The sequence below is a fragment of the Gadus morhua genome, chromosome 4 (assembly GCF_902167405.1).
Source record: "Gadus morhua chromosome 4, gadMor3.0, whole genome shotgun sequence".
Taxonomy (NCBI): domain Eukaryota; kingdom Metazoa; phylum Chordata; class Actinopteri; order Gadiformes; family Gadidae; genus Gadus; species Gadus morhua.
In genome coordinates, this window is record NC_044051.1 from 28,370,861 (window position 1) to 28,384,970 (window position 14,110).

Genomic DNA, 14,110 nt, shown 5'->3' on the forward strand with positions numbered 1-14,110 from the left:
TGTAAGGCATATATTCTTGCCAGACTACAGTGTGTGCGTGCATGCCTGTAGGTGTGCTTGTGAGTGTGTGCGGCACGTATTCTCTCTGGTCTACACAAAAGCTACACAGTCCCTTGTCTTGGAGCTTAGGCCCTTATTTTATTGACTCTAGTGCAGCGCAGCACAGGTTACAGGTGGTTAAGGAGAGGTCACCGGGGGAAGAACTCATTCCAAAACAAAAATAAAAACACAGCAGAGACTCAAGACGTGGACAGTGAGACCGTTCAAGTGATGCGAGTTCGTTGCAGAGATACAAAGAGCAGAGCGGTGTAGACAGAGGGATACAGTGTACAGTGTTACAAAGTCAACAGTGCTTCAGGGGGTGAGTTTCAACGGGAGATTGTTTTGATTAGAAAAAGGACATTTGTGAATAAAAGAACACCAAATAAGATTGCAATGCAGAATTCTCCAACATTGAACAATGCAAGGGTGTCAGGAAAGGTAAAAAGTACCAGGTTTGCAGTGGTTATTGGTGGTTTTAAAACGTATATTGTTAGCGCGCTACATCTAAAACGTTGCATAAAGTTAGCTTGCGCTGTGCTATTTGTACTAGCATGTACCTCGTAAAAAACATTATATATATCTATATATAGATGTATATATCTCAATAGCACTTCTGCCTGTTTCACGTCCCTACACAGATAACAAAATCCAGCAGCCAGAAATACAATCAAACCTTGTTTAGCATTGTACAAAGTTAGGATCGCTGAAACACTATCAGAAAATATTATCAAATTAATCTAGATAAAGATCTCTGATTAACGTCCATACAAATAACAATATGAAATTGCATGAGAAATTCACAATCTTCGTTGTAATATGTACATAGTTTTAAGAAACACCATATATCTGGCCTTGCTTTTGGTAGCAGACAGTGAATAGGAACTCGGGGCAGACTCTAAGCCAATGCTCAAACACGTGTGCACGCACATGCCTGCCAACAGTACGGTGTCCCCGCCTCTCGCAATATTCGACATGCACACTTTCAGACACCAAACGCCAGATATCACACGGAAAACGTTTGTAGAAACGTATTCCGCTCAGTTTCGCTGATTGAGCTACACTTTGCTTTGCCTTGATACAACATCCTCCCACCCACCTAGAACATTCTGGTTAATATTAAAACTTTATTCAGATGTTGGCTGTGAGTCCGCCCCGGTCGGTCCATGTGTACAGTGAGACAAAAAGGCATGGTTGTGAAAAATACGAGGTTCCGTGGGTAAAAGATTACAAAAAATCGTGTTGTGAGGTGTGAGAACGGGGTTAGCCTATCTCAATCCAAAATGGTGTTGGGACTTCAAAGCTTTACAGAAAATGCCGTGGAATTGACGGTAAACATAAAAAGTGGGGAAAGAATATTTTGCACCACGCATTTTTCAAAACTCATGGAACAATTTTCAGCCGTGTTGAAAGAAGCAGCGGGAGAGAGGAAACCCAGACAGACGTGACAGAGCAGTGACCGAGCAGTGACCGAGCAGTGACAGAGCAGTGACAGAGCAGTGACAGAGCAGTGACAGAGCAGTGACAGAACAGTGACAGAGGGACAGGAGACAGCAGTTCAAGGGTCAGACATTGATTTGGAGCAAAATAAAATAAACACCATACATAGAATGGGGAGGTGAGTGTTTCCAAATAGGCACCGTGCTGAATCGACATTTTGTTTATCAGACAGTGCGGTCTATTCAAGGAGGAAAAGGTGTGAATTTTTCTTAAAAATAGTAAAACGACACAAGAAAAGTATGACATGTGATTAATCACCCTATAAAAATGTAGAAAATATTTTCAGAGAAATCCTCATATATGCCTTCCACAATAAAGAAGGGTATTTTGTAATTCTGCTGGAGAAAACGCTGTAGAATCACAAGTGGAAAATCGTACAAAACCTTGCTACAAAATGATATCCTGAAATTCCTGCATTATGATGTGTGCAAGATTCACTTTTTTGTAGGAATCAGAGATATAAGGGTGGGGCTTGAAACAACGTTGGCCTTTATCACTAGTTAACTCAACACATCGCCATAAAAAGATCTAAAACAGTCTGGTCCCAAATTCAAACAAATCTGGTCCCAAATTCAATGAAATCTGGTCCAGACTCTGCCGGAGTCCCTGGCCCCAGCCCCGGCCCCAGACCCGCGTCGGTGGGTCGCGAGCGTGACAGTGGGCAGCAGGCAGCCGAGGCAAATGACAGCAATGCGGATGGAAGAAGCTAAAGTCAAGCAAAACAAAATGCTCAGCACCCATGGAACGCCTGGGGGAGTTCGGGTTTGGTGTGTGCGTGTTCGTGTGTTTGGTCCTAGCCACACAGAGGAGCTGCGGGGATGCAGTGGTGACATCTGGGATAACAATTCCTGTTGATGGTCTCTCTCAGTGTGAGAACAGAGAGAAAGAGCGAGAGAGGGAGAGCGAGCTATGTAGAGAGAGCGAGCGTGGAAACAACCGGGAAAACGAAGACTGAACAGTAGCCGGCACCAACGACCTCAACCACACGACACAACTACACCCAGCGCCCCAGCAGAGGCTGCTGGGACGTCAACACTGTGCTACAGAGCCGCGCCTGAGACAACATATTTCTTCCGATCCCAAACGGCAGGAACAGGGCCTTTACAAGCTCGCTTTCTCTGGTTGAAAAGGTTTTCGTCCAAACCACCGGACAAGACAGGAGCACAGTGTATTCCTACACCCGGTGTCAAGGAATGAAGGTTCAAAAGTGCTGGGGAAGAGGAGAGGGAACTCTTCGAATGACCACGAGAGAAGGCAGAGTGGTCAGCAGCTGCAACATCACGCCTTGTTGGAATAACTTAGAACCGGGACGTAAATCGATCCAATAAATGAATTCCTCGTAGGAAAATCCAACAAACTACGACACAAAGCGAGTCTGGCGTATCAATTTCTTCCCACAGAGCATCTAGTTCAGCGGTAGACGTCTCTCAAGACCTATGTGACAAAGCCATTGTGGACATAGAGTCTCTTTCTATTGAATAAACAGCCGCTTAATAACAAAAGATTATACAAAAGATACAAGATTAGAAATGACGATTCACCTCACGCACTACAACACACAGTGGTCTGACGGTTCAGAAGACCAACTTCGGACAGGACCCCACAACCTATTTACTGGCCTATTGACCAATGGCATTCCCTCTGTTGAACTCCTTGAGTCAACCATATCCATGAATCCCCACAGTATCACAACTCCAAACAAAACAGCATTTCAAATCCCACGGCAAACCGTCTGACACCATATAGTTAACTCAGCTCTACTACTGTACATACAGAACAAAGTTATGGCACTTTGTAAAAAAAAAAAAAAAAAGAAGCTCTTCTCTACAGACAGACTCCTGTGCCTCAAACAAACGTTCTCCGGACCAGATTTCCTTTGGCCCTTTCATCTCCTCAGCCCAACACAACCGTCCTCAAACAGCCAAGCTGACCTCAGACCAGTCAGCTCTTCCTGTGTCCTCAATAGAACCAGCAGCAGAAGCCGTGGGTTGGAGAACCATTTTAAAAGGTCCTGGGGCGCCGACTCCTGTTTTCACCTCAAAGTAGGGTGGGCCTCTAAGGTTCCCAAAGCCCCGGAGTCGCTCAAAAGGCCAACATGTTTAAGAGTTGCCATGAATACAATGTCCTTTGCACTCCAAAAAAAGACTCTACACAATTCTCCGTCCCTGTTACTGTGTCCAAGAAACATCTAATTTTCCCCCATAAGGCCTCGTCTCCGCCATCACACGCCGGGCGCCTCTTGAGCCCCTCAGCAGCTGAAGACACGCCCTCCGACCTCCTCCTCGGTGAAGCGATAACACCCCTCCTCCTCCTCCTCCTCCTCCTCCTCTTCATCCTCAACCCCCTCCCCTTCCTCCAGCTGGAGGCTCCCGAAGGAGAACTTGCTCTGGTTCAGCGGCGACCCCTTCCCCGCATTGTTGGCGTTCCCAGAATGCACGGCAGCTGGGTTGCCGTACATCAGCGGCTGGCCGTAGCCACAGCCGACGCCGCTGCCCGTGTCTGACTCCGTGTCGCTGGTGTCCGTGCCGCTGCTGGTGGACCCGTCTATCATCTGCACCGGCGGCTGGTTCAGGTTGTTCTGGTGGTGGTTGTTGTTGCCGGAGGCGTCACCCTCGGGCTTTCCCCGGCGCCCGTACAGCCGCTGCGCCGAGTTGGGCCGGGCCTTCCCCGAGACCATCAGCTTGGCGCTCGCCGGTGAGTGGTTACCGTTGGCGACCAGTCCCCGGCGCTCCGTGGGGGCGGAGGCAGGCGCGGGGTTGGGAGTGGACGTGCCCCTGATGCCGGCGCCCAGCGAGTCGTGCTGGCGGGACGGGGCGGTTGAGTTGGAGCTCAGGATGAAGGGGTCCGTGTCGGAGCGGTTGCGGGCGCCATTGTCGTTGGGCGGCCGCTGCGCCAGGTGGGCGGGTGTGCGGTGGGCCACGATGGGGGAGTAGCTGCCGTACTGTCCCAACGCTGACGGCGAGAGCGGCATGAGGGGCGGGGCAGGCGGGGGGTCGGCCCCGCCTGCCCCGCCCGGGCGCTTGCTAAAGTAATGCCCGCCGTCGTCCCAGCGCGGGCTGGTCGGCTGGTTGCTGTTAACCACCCCATCGCCGTAGCTCAGCGAGTTGGTCTTGTGGTGGAAGCTGTTGAGCACCGGGCTGGAGCACTGGCTCTGGGTCCCGGTCCCCAGGGGACGGCCCCCCGCATGGGCCCGGCCCAGCGCGCCGCGGCCCTGGAGGATCTCCTCCAGCAGGGTGCTGTGGAGGGGCGGCTGGCCCTGGAAACACCTCTGCTCCACCTCGTCCAGGCCTGGCCCCGCCTGGCTCACGTTGAACCTGCCCTGCGGTGAACCCTCCACCAACCTGCCCCTGTTATCCAGCATGCTTTGTGGCTGCTGCTGCTGCTGCACCTGCAGCCCCATCATAACCTGCCTGTGCTGCTGCTGCGCAAGCTGCAGCCCCTGTGGGTTGGAGTGGTGAAACCCGTTCACCACACCGAACAACCCCCGGCCCAGACCCAGACCCGGAACCCCACCGCTGTTCCCCGAGCCCACAAAACTGTTATTGCCCTGCCGATATGGAGACCCCACCTCCTCCCCATTGCTGTCATGTGCGTGGCCTCGGCCCCGGGGCCCCGCGGCCGCCGCCACCCGGTGGCCCCGGGCCGCGTCCTGCTCGCTGTCTACATCGCTGCAGTCTATGTAAGGGATGGAAGAGGTGCTGCCTTTGTTGGCCCTGCCCGCTGAACCTGGGTTGAGGAGGTGCTGGTCGCCCGCCGGAACGGAGCCCACCGCTGCCGCATGGAGGCGGGTCTGTCGCGAGCGTGCCATCGGGTCCGAGCCGGGGGCATCCAGGAAGCCGTTGGTGACGGCCGTGTCTGGGGGTCCATTGGGGTCGCCCCAGTGGTCCGCCCTGAAGGAGGAGGTGTCAGTCTGGTCCGCCAGGGGGATGGACATGACCCTCTGCACAGCAGGGGGTAAAGAGAGGCGGTCACTAAGTTAATAAACACTCGAGGACGTGGAGGATGACTGGATGATGGGCATGGTGTAACGACGTACCTCTGTTGTCACTTGGGAACGGAAGGACGAGGTCAGGCCGGACATGATCTTACTGTGCTTTCTGGAGACAAATGCAATCAGAAAAGGGTTAATTGACCGACCGACCAATCCGGAGGCAGAGAAAGTTGCCTACTAAAATGATGAATTCAAAACATTTTTAGATACTGTTCTGGTCACTTTGTCCCTGTCCCATTTCTGTGTTAAGATTTCCAGACAGACGCTGAGCTCTGGTTTAATACGGGCTTCACCACCGCTGACACCACTTCACCTTTCAAACGGGATCTTCTTGAACTCCGAGTCCTTCACATAATCAATGATCTGCTTCTGGGTCCGACCGCTGAAACCACAAGGGAAAAAGGACATTGAGAGAAATAAAACACAACACAGACAAAATATTATTAGGGAAAGGAGTAAACATGAGTTCAAATGAACAGAGAATGATGTGCTTAAATGACAGAAAAGTCACAATGCATTAAATATGATTCACTGCAATTATCTTGTAATAAGAGTTCTATATCATGAATGAAATGATTTGTCATTATGGGGAGATATTGTTACCATGTGAGATAATGCTGCATGTCAAAACAAAGTTCTAATTGCCTAGGTTCTGGTATATTCACGTTCATTTAGGGTTGTACAGCACTACGACTCCTTGAGTCCTCTTAATAGGACCTATATCAGCCCATAGAAGCGTGCGTCAACAACAAACAAACAAAAAGACTAAAACGAGAGAAACAAGTGCAGACAAAACACACACACACACACACAAACCTCATCCCACTACAACTCGGTTTACGCCTTCGGTTGTATGTTACACATACACTTATTTTTGTGTGTGTGTGTGCATTTGTGTGTGAGTGAGTGTGCGGGTGTGTGTGAGAGAGAGTGTGCGAGTGAGCGTGAGTGAGTGAGAATGTGCACGAGTGTGCGCGAGTGTCCAATTGTGTGTGTGTGTGTACCTGAATCTGAAGGAGGATCCGCGGGTGAAGAGGACGGGCTTGGGTTTGGGCTTGGGCTCCTCAAAGAGCCTGAAGAAGGCGTGGTGCTCCACACACACCTTCCAGAACACCTTGCAGCAGTCCCGGCTCGCCATGGAGAACTCCAGCGTGTCGTGGTGGTTGCTCTGCTGCTGGGGGACAAGGGGGCACCCGTGGGTGGGGGAGGTGGATATAGAAGAAGGTTAGGGGGGGATGAGGTGGGAGAAGGACAGAGGGATGGAGAGATGGAGGGAGGGAGAAGGAGAGATGAGGGAGAGAGGGAAGGAAGGGAGTGGGAGGGAGTGATGAAGGGAGGGGAGGAGGACAGAGAGATGAGAGATGGAGGGAGAAGGAGAGATGGAGGAAGAGGGATGGAGGGAGGGGAGGAGGAGAGTGGAATGGAGAGATGGAGGGGGGAGCGGAGGGAACAGGGAGGGAAAGGAAAGGAGTGAAACGCTGAGCTTTACGAGTTTGTTCCAAAAAACTGTCAAACGGACGGAGACGGCAATCGGTAAAAAAAAAAAAAATCAATCCTAACGACGAATCTCAACCACACAGCCAGAGAAGTAAGGAAATACAATTCAAAAAATAAATGGCAAAGGTTCAAGTCAGAAATACAAAGTACTGTAAAAATGCTAAATGGAATGCATTTATACAGCTCTTTCCTAACCAGTGTCCACTCAAAGCGCTGTATAATATTGCCTAACATTCATACACACATTCACACACGGGGGAGTCAACCTTGCAGGGTGACAGCCAGCTCGCAGGAGCAGTGAGGGTGAGGCGACTTGCTCAGGGACACCTCGACACTCAGCAAGGAGGATCCGGGTATTCAACTAGTAACCTTCAGGTTACCAGCCAACCCACTTTACCTCCTGCGACACATGCCGCCCATAAACAAATAGCAGCATGAATGTGAAGAAACAGGAAGGGAGGGAACAGAAGGAGGCGCGGACTCACAGCGGGGTCCGACCGCAACTTGATGAGGAACCTCTTGCGCTTGAAGCTCAGCTTGCGGATCTTTGACCAGTTGAAGGCGTTGATCCTAGTGTAGCCCTGTACAGACATAGGGGCAGAACATGAACCCCAACATCTAAACAACTGGATTACTGGAGGGTTCCTCTCGGATAATTAGCATGGAAATAGATTTTTATCCATTTTCTGATGCAAAACAGAAACCCATCATACAGGATCAGGGTGAGGGGCTCAAGGGTGATAACAGTCGACAGTGGGGATCAAACCCAAAACCTTCTGTCTGAGAAACAAAGAGCCGTAACCACATCACCATCCAGCCCGAAATAACAGTGTGACCACAAACCGTATTCACCTCGCAGCCATATTGGTTCGTCGGCTGGGGACACCTTCTAATATCTTTAAGTGTGACAACGAGAACTCACTGGAAATGCATTCTTAACACCACCAAAAACCAAAACCCTTTTGAGTAATCATGGTTTCCCAGAAGATTCTACAAGCCTTCCTCCATCCAAAAATACCAAGATGGCCGCCAGGTGAACGAGGTCACACACACAAACACACACACCCCCTCCGCACCTGAAACACCAGCACTCCGGTGTGGGCCACCGCCAGGCTGAGCTTGGTGCCCTCTCGGTCCTTGGCCGGGTGTTGCCGGATGCCGAACATCTCCAGGCGACGGGCGATCTCCAGCAGCTGGTAGTCCGACTCGGCCGGCGTCTGGCCGCTGGTTGAGGGAGCATATTCATTGATAATATATATTTTTGTTTTTAGTTTTTTAAGATTTATTTTTGCATTTCTATTCTTTATGATAGAGTGAGATAGACAGGAGGGTATGGACAGAGGGGAGGACATTCAGCAACGGACCTCGGGCAGGAATCGAACCTGGCCGCTGCGGTCAGGACTGACCCTTAATGATCCGCACTCTACCCGGTGAGCAACCGGGGCGCCCTAAATCTCTCATTGATCAGCGATTGGTCAATCAATTGGTTGCTCTGAACAACAAAGCTCTTGGTGTAATGGTGTCTACCGTTTATGACCACTTGTTAAAGGCAGTATGGGGATGTTTCCTTTGGACGGCCATTGATCAACGGTATCCCCTCAGGCGATCAACTGAATCCATTCCTCTGACCACCCCACCCGGTTTGGTCACGCAGTTTACAACCAATCCAATGTCACGTGAGGGGTGATTACATTGTGACCGCTTCCGCTGGGTGTCATTGATCGATTAATCAGTCGAATCGATGAGTCTGAAGAACGATGTGTGTGTGTGGTATCTTGAATGAACACATTGTTAAAACCGTGTGCGGGGACGGACGGAATAAGGATTGTGTTTACTTGCATAGTCAAGACCATATCAAGGTATTTCTAATGATGGAGAAGGTTTTACAGATGCTAGTTCGTAGATCAACGCAATGTGTGAGCGGATCTGATCTGTGTTAACAGTACCAAACACACAGAGACATACTGGGACACCTGGAAGGTTAGAGCGACACCATTAGAGAGATGGAGTGCTCCAGCGTCTGCAAAACCCTCTAATGTTGGCAGGTGGAACCACAACACTGCCCACACCTCCCTACGGGCGGCTGGTTGCTGTTGATTATCTCAACCATTTCATACTTAGTAATAAGTATGTTTGTAAGAAGAAGGAGAACAACAATATATCGCTGTCGTAACCCAATCACTGTATACAACAACGATAGCTAGGATAAGGCGCTACACAACTAAGTACTAAAACTAAGTACGACGACATACAATAAGTGCGAACGTTAAGGGCCAGGACGTACAATGTACAACAAGTGTGTGAGGGGTGGGAGGGGGTGGCTATGCAGAGTCTAGGTGAACTCTCATCGCAAATTATTAGAGTGTCAGCTTGATGTTGACATCCATTATCATCCTAACGGGTGTGGAACAGCTCCCATAGCTGAAACACAACTAATAACAAATAATCTGGTATAACTGCACACAAACTAGGCATTTTTGTCCAATAGTGCCCCCAAACTGAACTTTAGATTCTGTGTTAAACGCCACTGCTCATCCTCATAGCTCATCCCCGAGACTACGGCATGTGGTTACAATCCTGAGGGGGCATAGGAGCAGTGTTTTGGATGGTTTGAGCATTCTGAATTCTGAGTGCAGACCAACATTTCAATCAGTTACAGTTCCCGGTTGTATGAATGCACACGAGGCCGTCGACAGAACACAGATTTTCACTTTTTCCCCCACTGAGCTAATCCATTGAAACAGACAAAATCCACAATGCAATTCAGAAACCACCACCGTGCTCACGACCAGGACACTTAACATTCAAGAGTCCTTACTGCCCGCCTCTCTGTCTCGGTCGCCGAGTGTGTGAGCACACAGTGGATTGGAGACACAGCAGGATTGTGCTGGGTTCCAATCAGTGTAACGAACACTCCCTCCTATACCTTCACTCGCAAATTATTGATATGCTCTGAACTTGAGAATCCTCAAACTGCCGACAACACAGCCACTGTCCCTGCACCTCAGTCTCTAAGTCCTGTGTCCGTAAACACAGAATCCAAACTTGTGGATTTGTTGTTTCATGGGCACTATTGGAGAAATCGACCTAGCCAGGGCAGTTCATATGTTCTTCCAGAGTTAGAAAAAAAAGATACAGCTCTGAGAATTGCTCCACACCATTTTGAATTATAGTGGAACGAGCTCCCTGCCGATGTCAAGACTGCAGAGACGCTCACCAGCTTCCACCAGAGACTCAAGACACACTTGTTCAGAATTCACCTGGACTCTACATAGCCTCTTCCCTTACCCCCCCCCCCCCCCCCCCCAACACCCCTTCTCACCCCTTACTCTCCTAAAAAAACAACTTCTTACACTTATTGTATGATGCACGTCCTGGCACTTAAAAATAGTACTTAGCATTGTGTAATGTCTAATCTTAGCTATCTTTGTTGTATACAGGGAATGGGTTAACCTGGCGATTGTTAGTGCTTGGCACTTGGTTCTATGAACATCCTTATTGTACCGACAGCGATATATTGTCGTTTCTCTTTCTTCTGACAAATGTATTTATAGTAAGTCGCTTTGGATAAAAGCGTCCTTCTAATGCTAAATGCCCTAAATGCCTTAAAGGATGGGTTAGTGAGAGACAACTGCCCAGCGCGTCTAAACCACGAGATCAGGAGAGCTGAACAAAGATTCACGGCTGATTTACATCAACATAGACGATATCAACAATTAACCTGCGGTCTTAAAGGGCTCATGTCATGTCACCAGGTGTAGGTGTGATAAACTAGTAGAAACCGTTGGGAAGGAATGATTTTCATAGTGACATCAAAAGTTGCCGTGTCCACCTAGATGTATGCTGGATAGATCAATCTACCAGCCTACCCAGTGGACGTTGCTCAAACTTTGCTCATCAATCCTTCATACATCTGGGAGGACACGCCCACTTGTGATGTCACTATGAAAAACATTCCTTGTGCCAAATGGCTTGCATCAGCTAATCACACCCACACCTGGTGGCATGACATGAGCCATTTAAGAAACCGGGTGAACCCTTTAAGGTTTAAGGAACAAAAATTAGACGCCGGCAGACATGGCGGATAGCATTGAGGGTTCCAAAACAACAAAACCACCACAAGGTTTATGTGTCCTCCAAACACTGGAGATAACTTCCTTGTTTCTGTCTGAATTGGCAACTTCTTTCCTGTGTTGGCGGTGGTGTTGACAACCGGGACTGAAGCCACAAGGGGTGCTCGTGTCCGAACCTTCTTGTCCACTGCGCTCTGATCTGACTCCAGATTAATTAATCAATAAATTAATCTCAATTAATCTAATTTTTCTACTAAAGACCGAAGCTTGTAACAGATATTTACTTGAGTAAAATCATGGAATTAATGTAGAATCAACAAAAATAAAGTATATTTAGATTCAATTCTTTTTATTTTAATAGCTTTCTTGAATTTTTGAATACAATTTCTCTCCTGTGAATACAAATGTTCCAAAATTTCATCAACATTGACTCAGCTTTAAAGGCATCTCTCTTATATCTGCGGCGCTAACAGAAATAAAAACTACCCATGCCTATGTTAAAGTACAGAGGGCGATAATGCCTTATATGAACGGCCAGTAATATATTAACAACAAAAATGTGTTCCATACTAATGTCAGTTGAATTTTAAAAAGGTGCATGAGTTATTGTAAAAAAAGAACAAGGAAAGATACTGCTGAAAGTTCTGAATGTTGAAAAATGTTCACGCCATAGAGACAATTTGGCTTAGTCCTTCTTTACAGTTACTGAGGCACACCAGTCTGTTTACATTATCAGGGGACAAAGAAGCTTGCTTCTTTTGAACGATGTGGCCAGAGAGCGAGAACAACCTCTCACAAGGCACTGTGGTTGCAGGGGTTGACAAGTACTTGCGTGCAATGGGTGCCAGCTTGGTATGTGCTTCTTCTCTCTGTGACCACCATTGTAGTTAACCCCCCTCCATCTCCATTTTGGGCTCTGCTTTGTAGCGGTCCAGTCCAGACAATGCTCTATGGACTCTTCTTCATCCGACGTATCAGACGAACCAAGCAAGAAGATGGACATCTTCCTCTTCTTTGGTGATGGTTCCTCTGTTGTCACAGCAGGTGGTTGTCGTGTCACCTGGCCACGTACTGAATCCCACACTTCACTCCTTTCTTCTTTGGGGAGACACTTCAGGTCTTTAAACCTGGGGTCAAGGGCAGTAGCAATCTTCAGCCAGGTGAGGTTGGTGCTGTTCTTCCGCTGAGTTAGGTCTGTGGTAAAGACCTTCTTGAACCGCACAAAGTAGATTGGATCATTGTCTGAAGGCTCCATAACTTTGACCAAGTGACGGTAGGCTGGCAACACTACAGAACAAGAGACATACTGCTCCCCCCCCAGCAGTTCAGTGATATATCTGCAATGGAAAGCAAAATATGTTTTAAACATGTCAGTCAATTTGTATAACACAGAAAAAAATACTCACACAAAAAATAAATAAATAACTTACCTGGCGGGTTCAAGTAGTTCCTCAAGCTTTTGCAGTTTGGCAAGCTCTTGTTCAGTCACCATGGCAACCTTGCTATTTTGCTGCGCCAGTGTAGTGGTCAGTGGAGACTTGTTTCTCCGGTTCCGCTTGACCATCTCCAGGGTGGAATTGCATCTTGTTGCAACGTCCTGAGCAAGAGATTCTTGCTTATGTCCGTGTGCAAGTTGCTGCTCATTTAATTCCTGGGCGTTTGATGGACTATGCTTGAAGTGCCAGAACACTTTCAAACCCACTGTCCTGATGGGAAACTGTGACTGTTCTTTGCATACTGTGGGCCGTGCAGCGCAGGGTGTTTTGCTCTGAGATGATACGTCAAAGATGAACTACTTCTATGGTAGTTGAATTCGGGCAGCTGCACCGGTTGCACCGTCGATATTTACGCCATTGATTAATAATATCTTGACCATTAAATAAATGCCGAATCTGTATCTCTCATAATGAATATCGTCAGACAATGCCAAGGGATCGGTTCTGTCCCGAAAAACCCTCTGTCTCCGGAGAGACGCCTGTACGATAAGTGCGCCGAGGTCCAAAACCCACAAATGGTGACGCCATTATCGGAGGAGGGGCTAGGAAGCTGGGCATGCCGATATAAGTAGCCGATCTCCGGGTAGACTCGCTGAAAAGCTGCTCCCGACCAGGTTTGGTTGCGAGCGTAAGTCACCATGGTGATACAGCGACGCTTAAAGAGATCGACTTACATGGTACAGCTAACCCAGGCTTTCAGCTCAACATACCTCGCTAACCCTCTAATCGAGCTTCGTAGTACAGGCCCCTGGATTGGGCTTCGCGGGTTTGTTTACCGGCGTTTCTATTGTTACCGGTCTTGCGTGTTCCAACGGTTTATTAGGTGTCTAATAAATCGCTGTCAAATCAATACTTCATTCACTGCCTCTACCGTGGTTATTACAATATTATGAATAGACTGCTCTGTAAAAAAATTAATAATAATAATTATACCAGATAAATTTTCAGTCGCACCGGTGCGCCGAAATAAAATATTTGGTCGCACTGCCCCGAATTCTAGGCGCATGTGCGCCCAAATTAGGCGCACTCTGGAGCCCTGAGGCGGCTTGCTTTGTGTAGTTTGGCTGCACACGCAAACAGAGGTTATGATTCAGCTGCCACAGGAAGTGGCAAAACTGCGTTAACAGCGTTAATTTTTTTTAACGCGTTGCAAATTTAAATTAATCTCCAAAATTAACGTTCATTTTGACAGCACTAATATATATATATATATATATATATATATATATATATATATATATATATATATGGAAGGGGTGGAACGGTACACGTATTTGTACCGAACCGTCACGGTGCAGGGACTCACGCACCGCAGTATGTAAATGTGGCGTACATAGTGTTAATATGGTGAATGAAAAGGCTTGTTTTGCGATGCGCGATTTAAAACTTAAAGTCGGAATTCCACCCGGACCGTTTAGCCAAAGTATACTACTCCGACTCTGTAATCCGACTCGGTAACTACGGAAACCCCTCAGCAGCTCTCCATTGGGATATCGGATACGCAATGCAATTCG

The 14,110-nt window shown here is 48.2% G+C and overlaps 1 protein-coding gene across 3 annotated transcripts in view; it reads right to left on the bottom strand.

Moving 5' to 3' along the window:
* LOC115541590 (FERM, ARHGEF and pleckstrin domain-containing protein 1) overlaps positions 1 to 14,110 on the bottom strand; it is a 132,541-nt gene that overhangs the window by 28,524 nt on the left and 89,907 nt on the right. For 2 of the 3 annotated variants that reach the window (XM_030353374.1, XM_030353372.1), the window contains exons 8-13: positions 8,104 to 8,251; positions 7,513 to 7,608; positions 6,535 to 6,704; positions 5,844 to 5,912; positions 5,576 to 5,636; positions 5,266 to 5,479 (exon numbers count right to left, since the gene is read on the bottom strand). In XM_030353374.1, coding sequence (XP_030209234.1) covers positions 5,266 to 5,479; positions 5,576 to 5,636; positions 5,844 to 5,912; positions 6,535 to 6,704; positions 7,513 to 7,608; positions 8,104 to 8,251 — 758 coding nt within the window. The remainder of the gene's footprint in view (positions 1 to 5,265; positions 5,480 to 5,575; positions 5,637 to 5,843; positions 5,913 to 6,534; positions 6,705 to 7,512; positions 7,609 to 8,103; positions 8,252 to 14,110) is intronic. The other variant, XM_030353373.1, reaches the window with a different exon arrangement.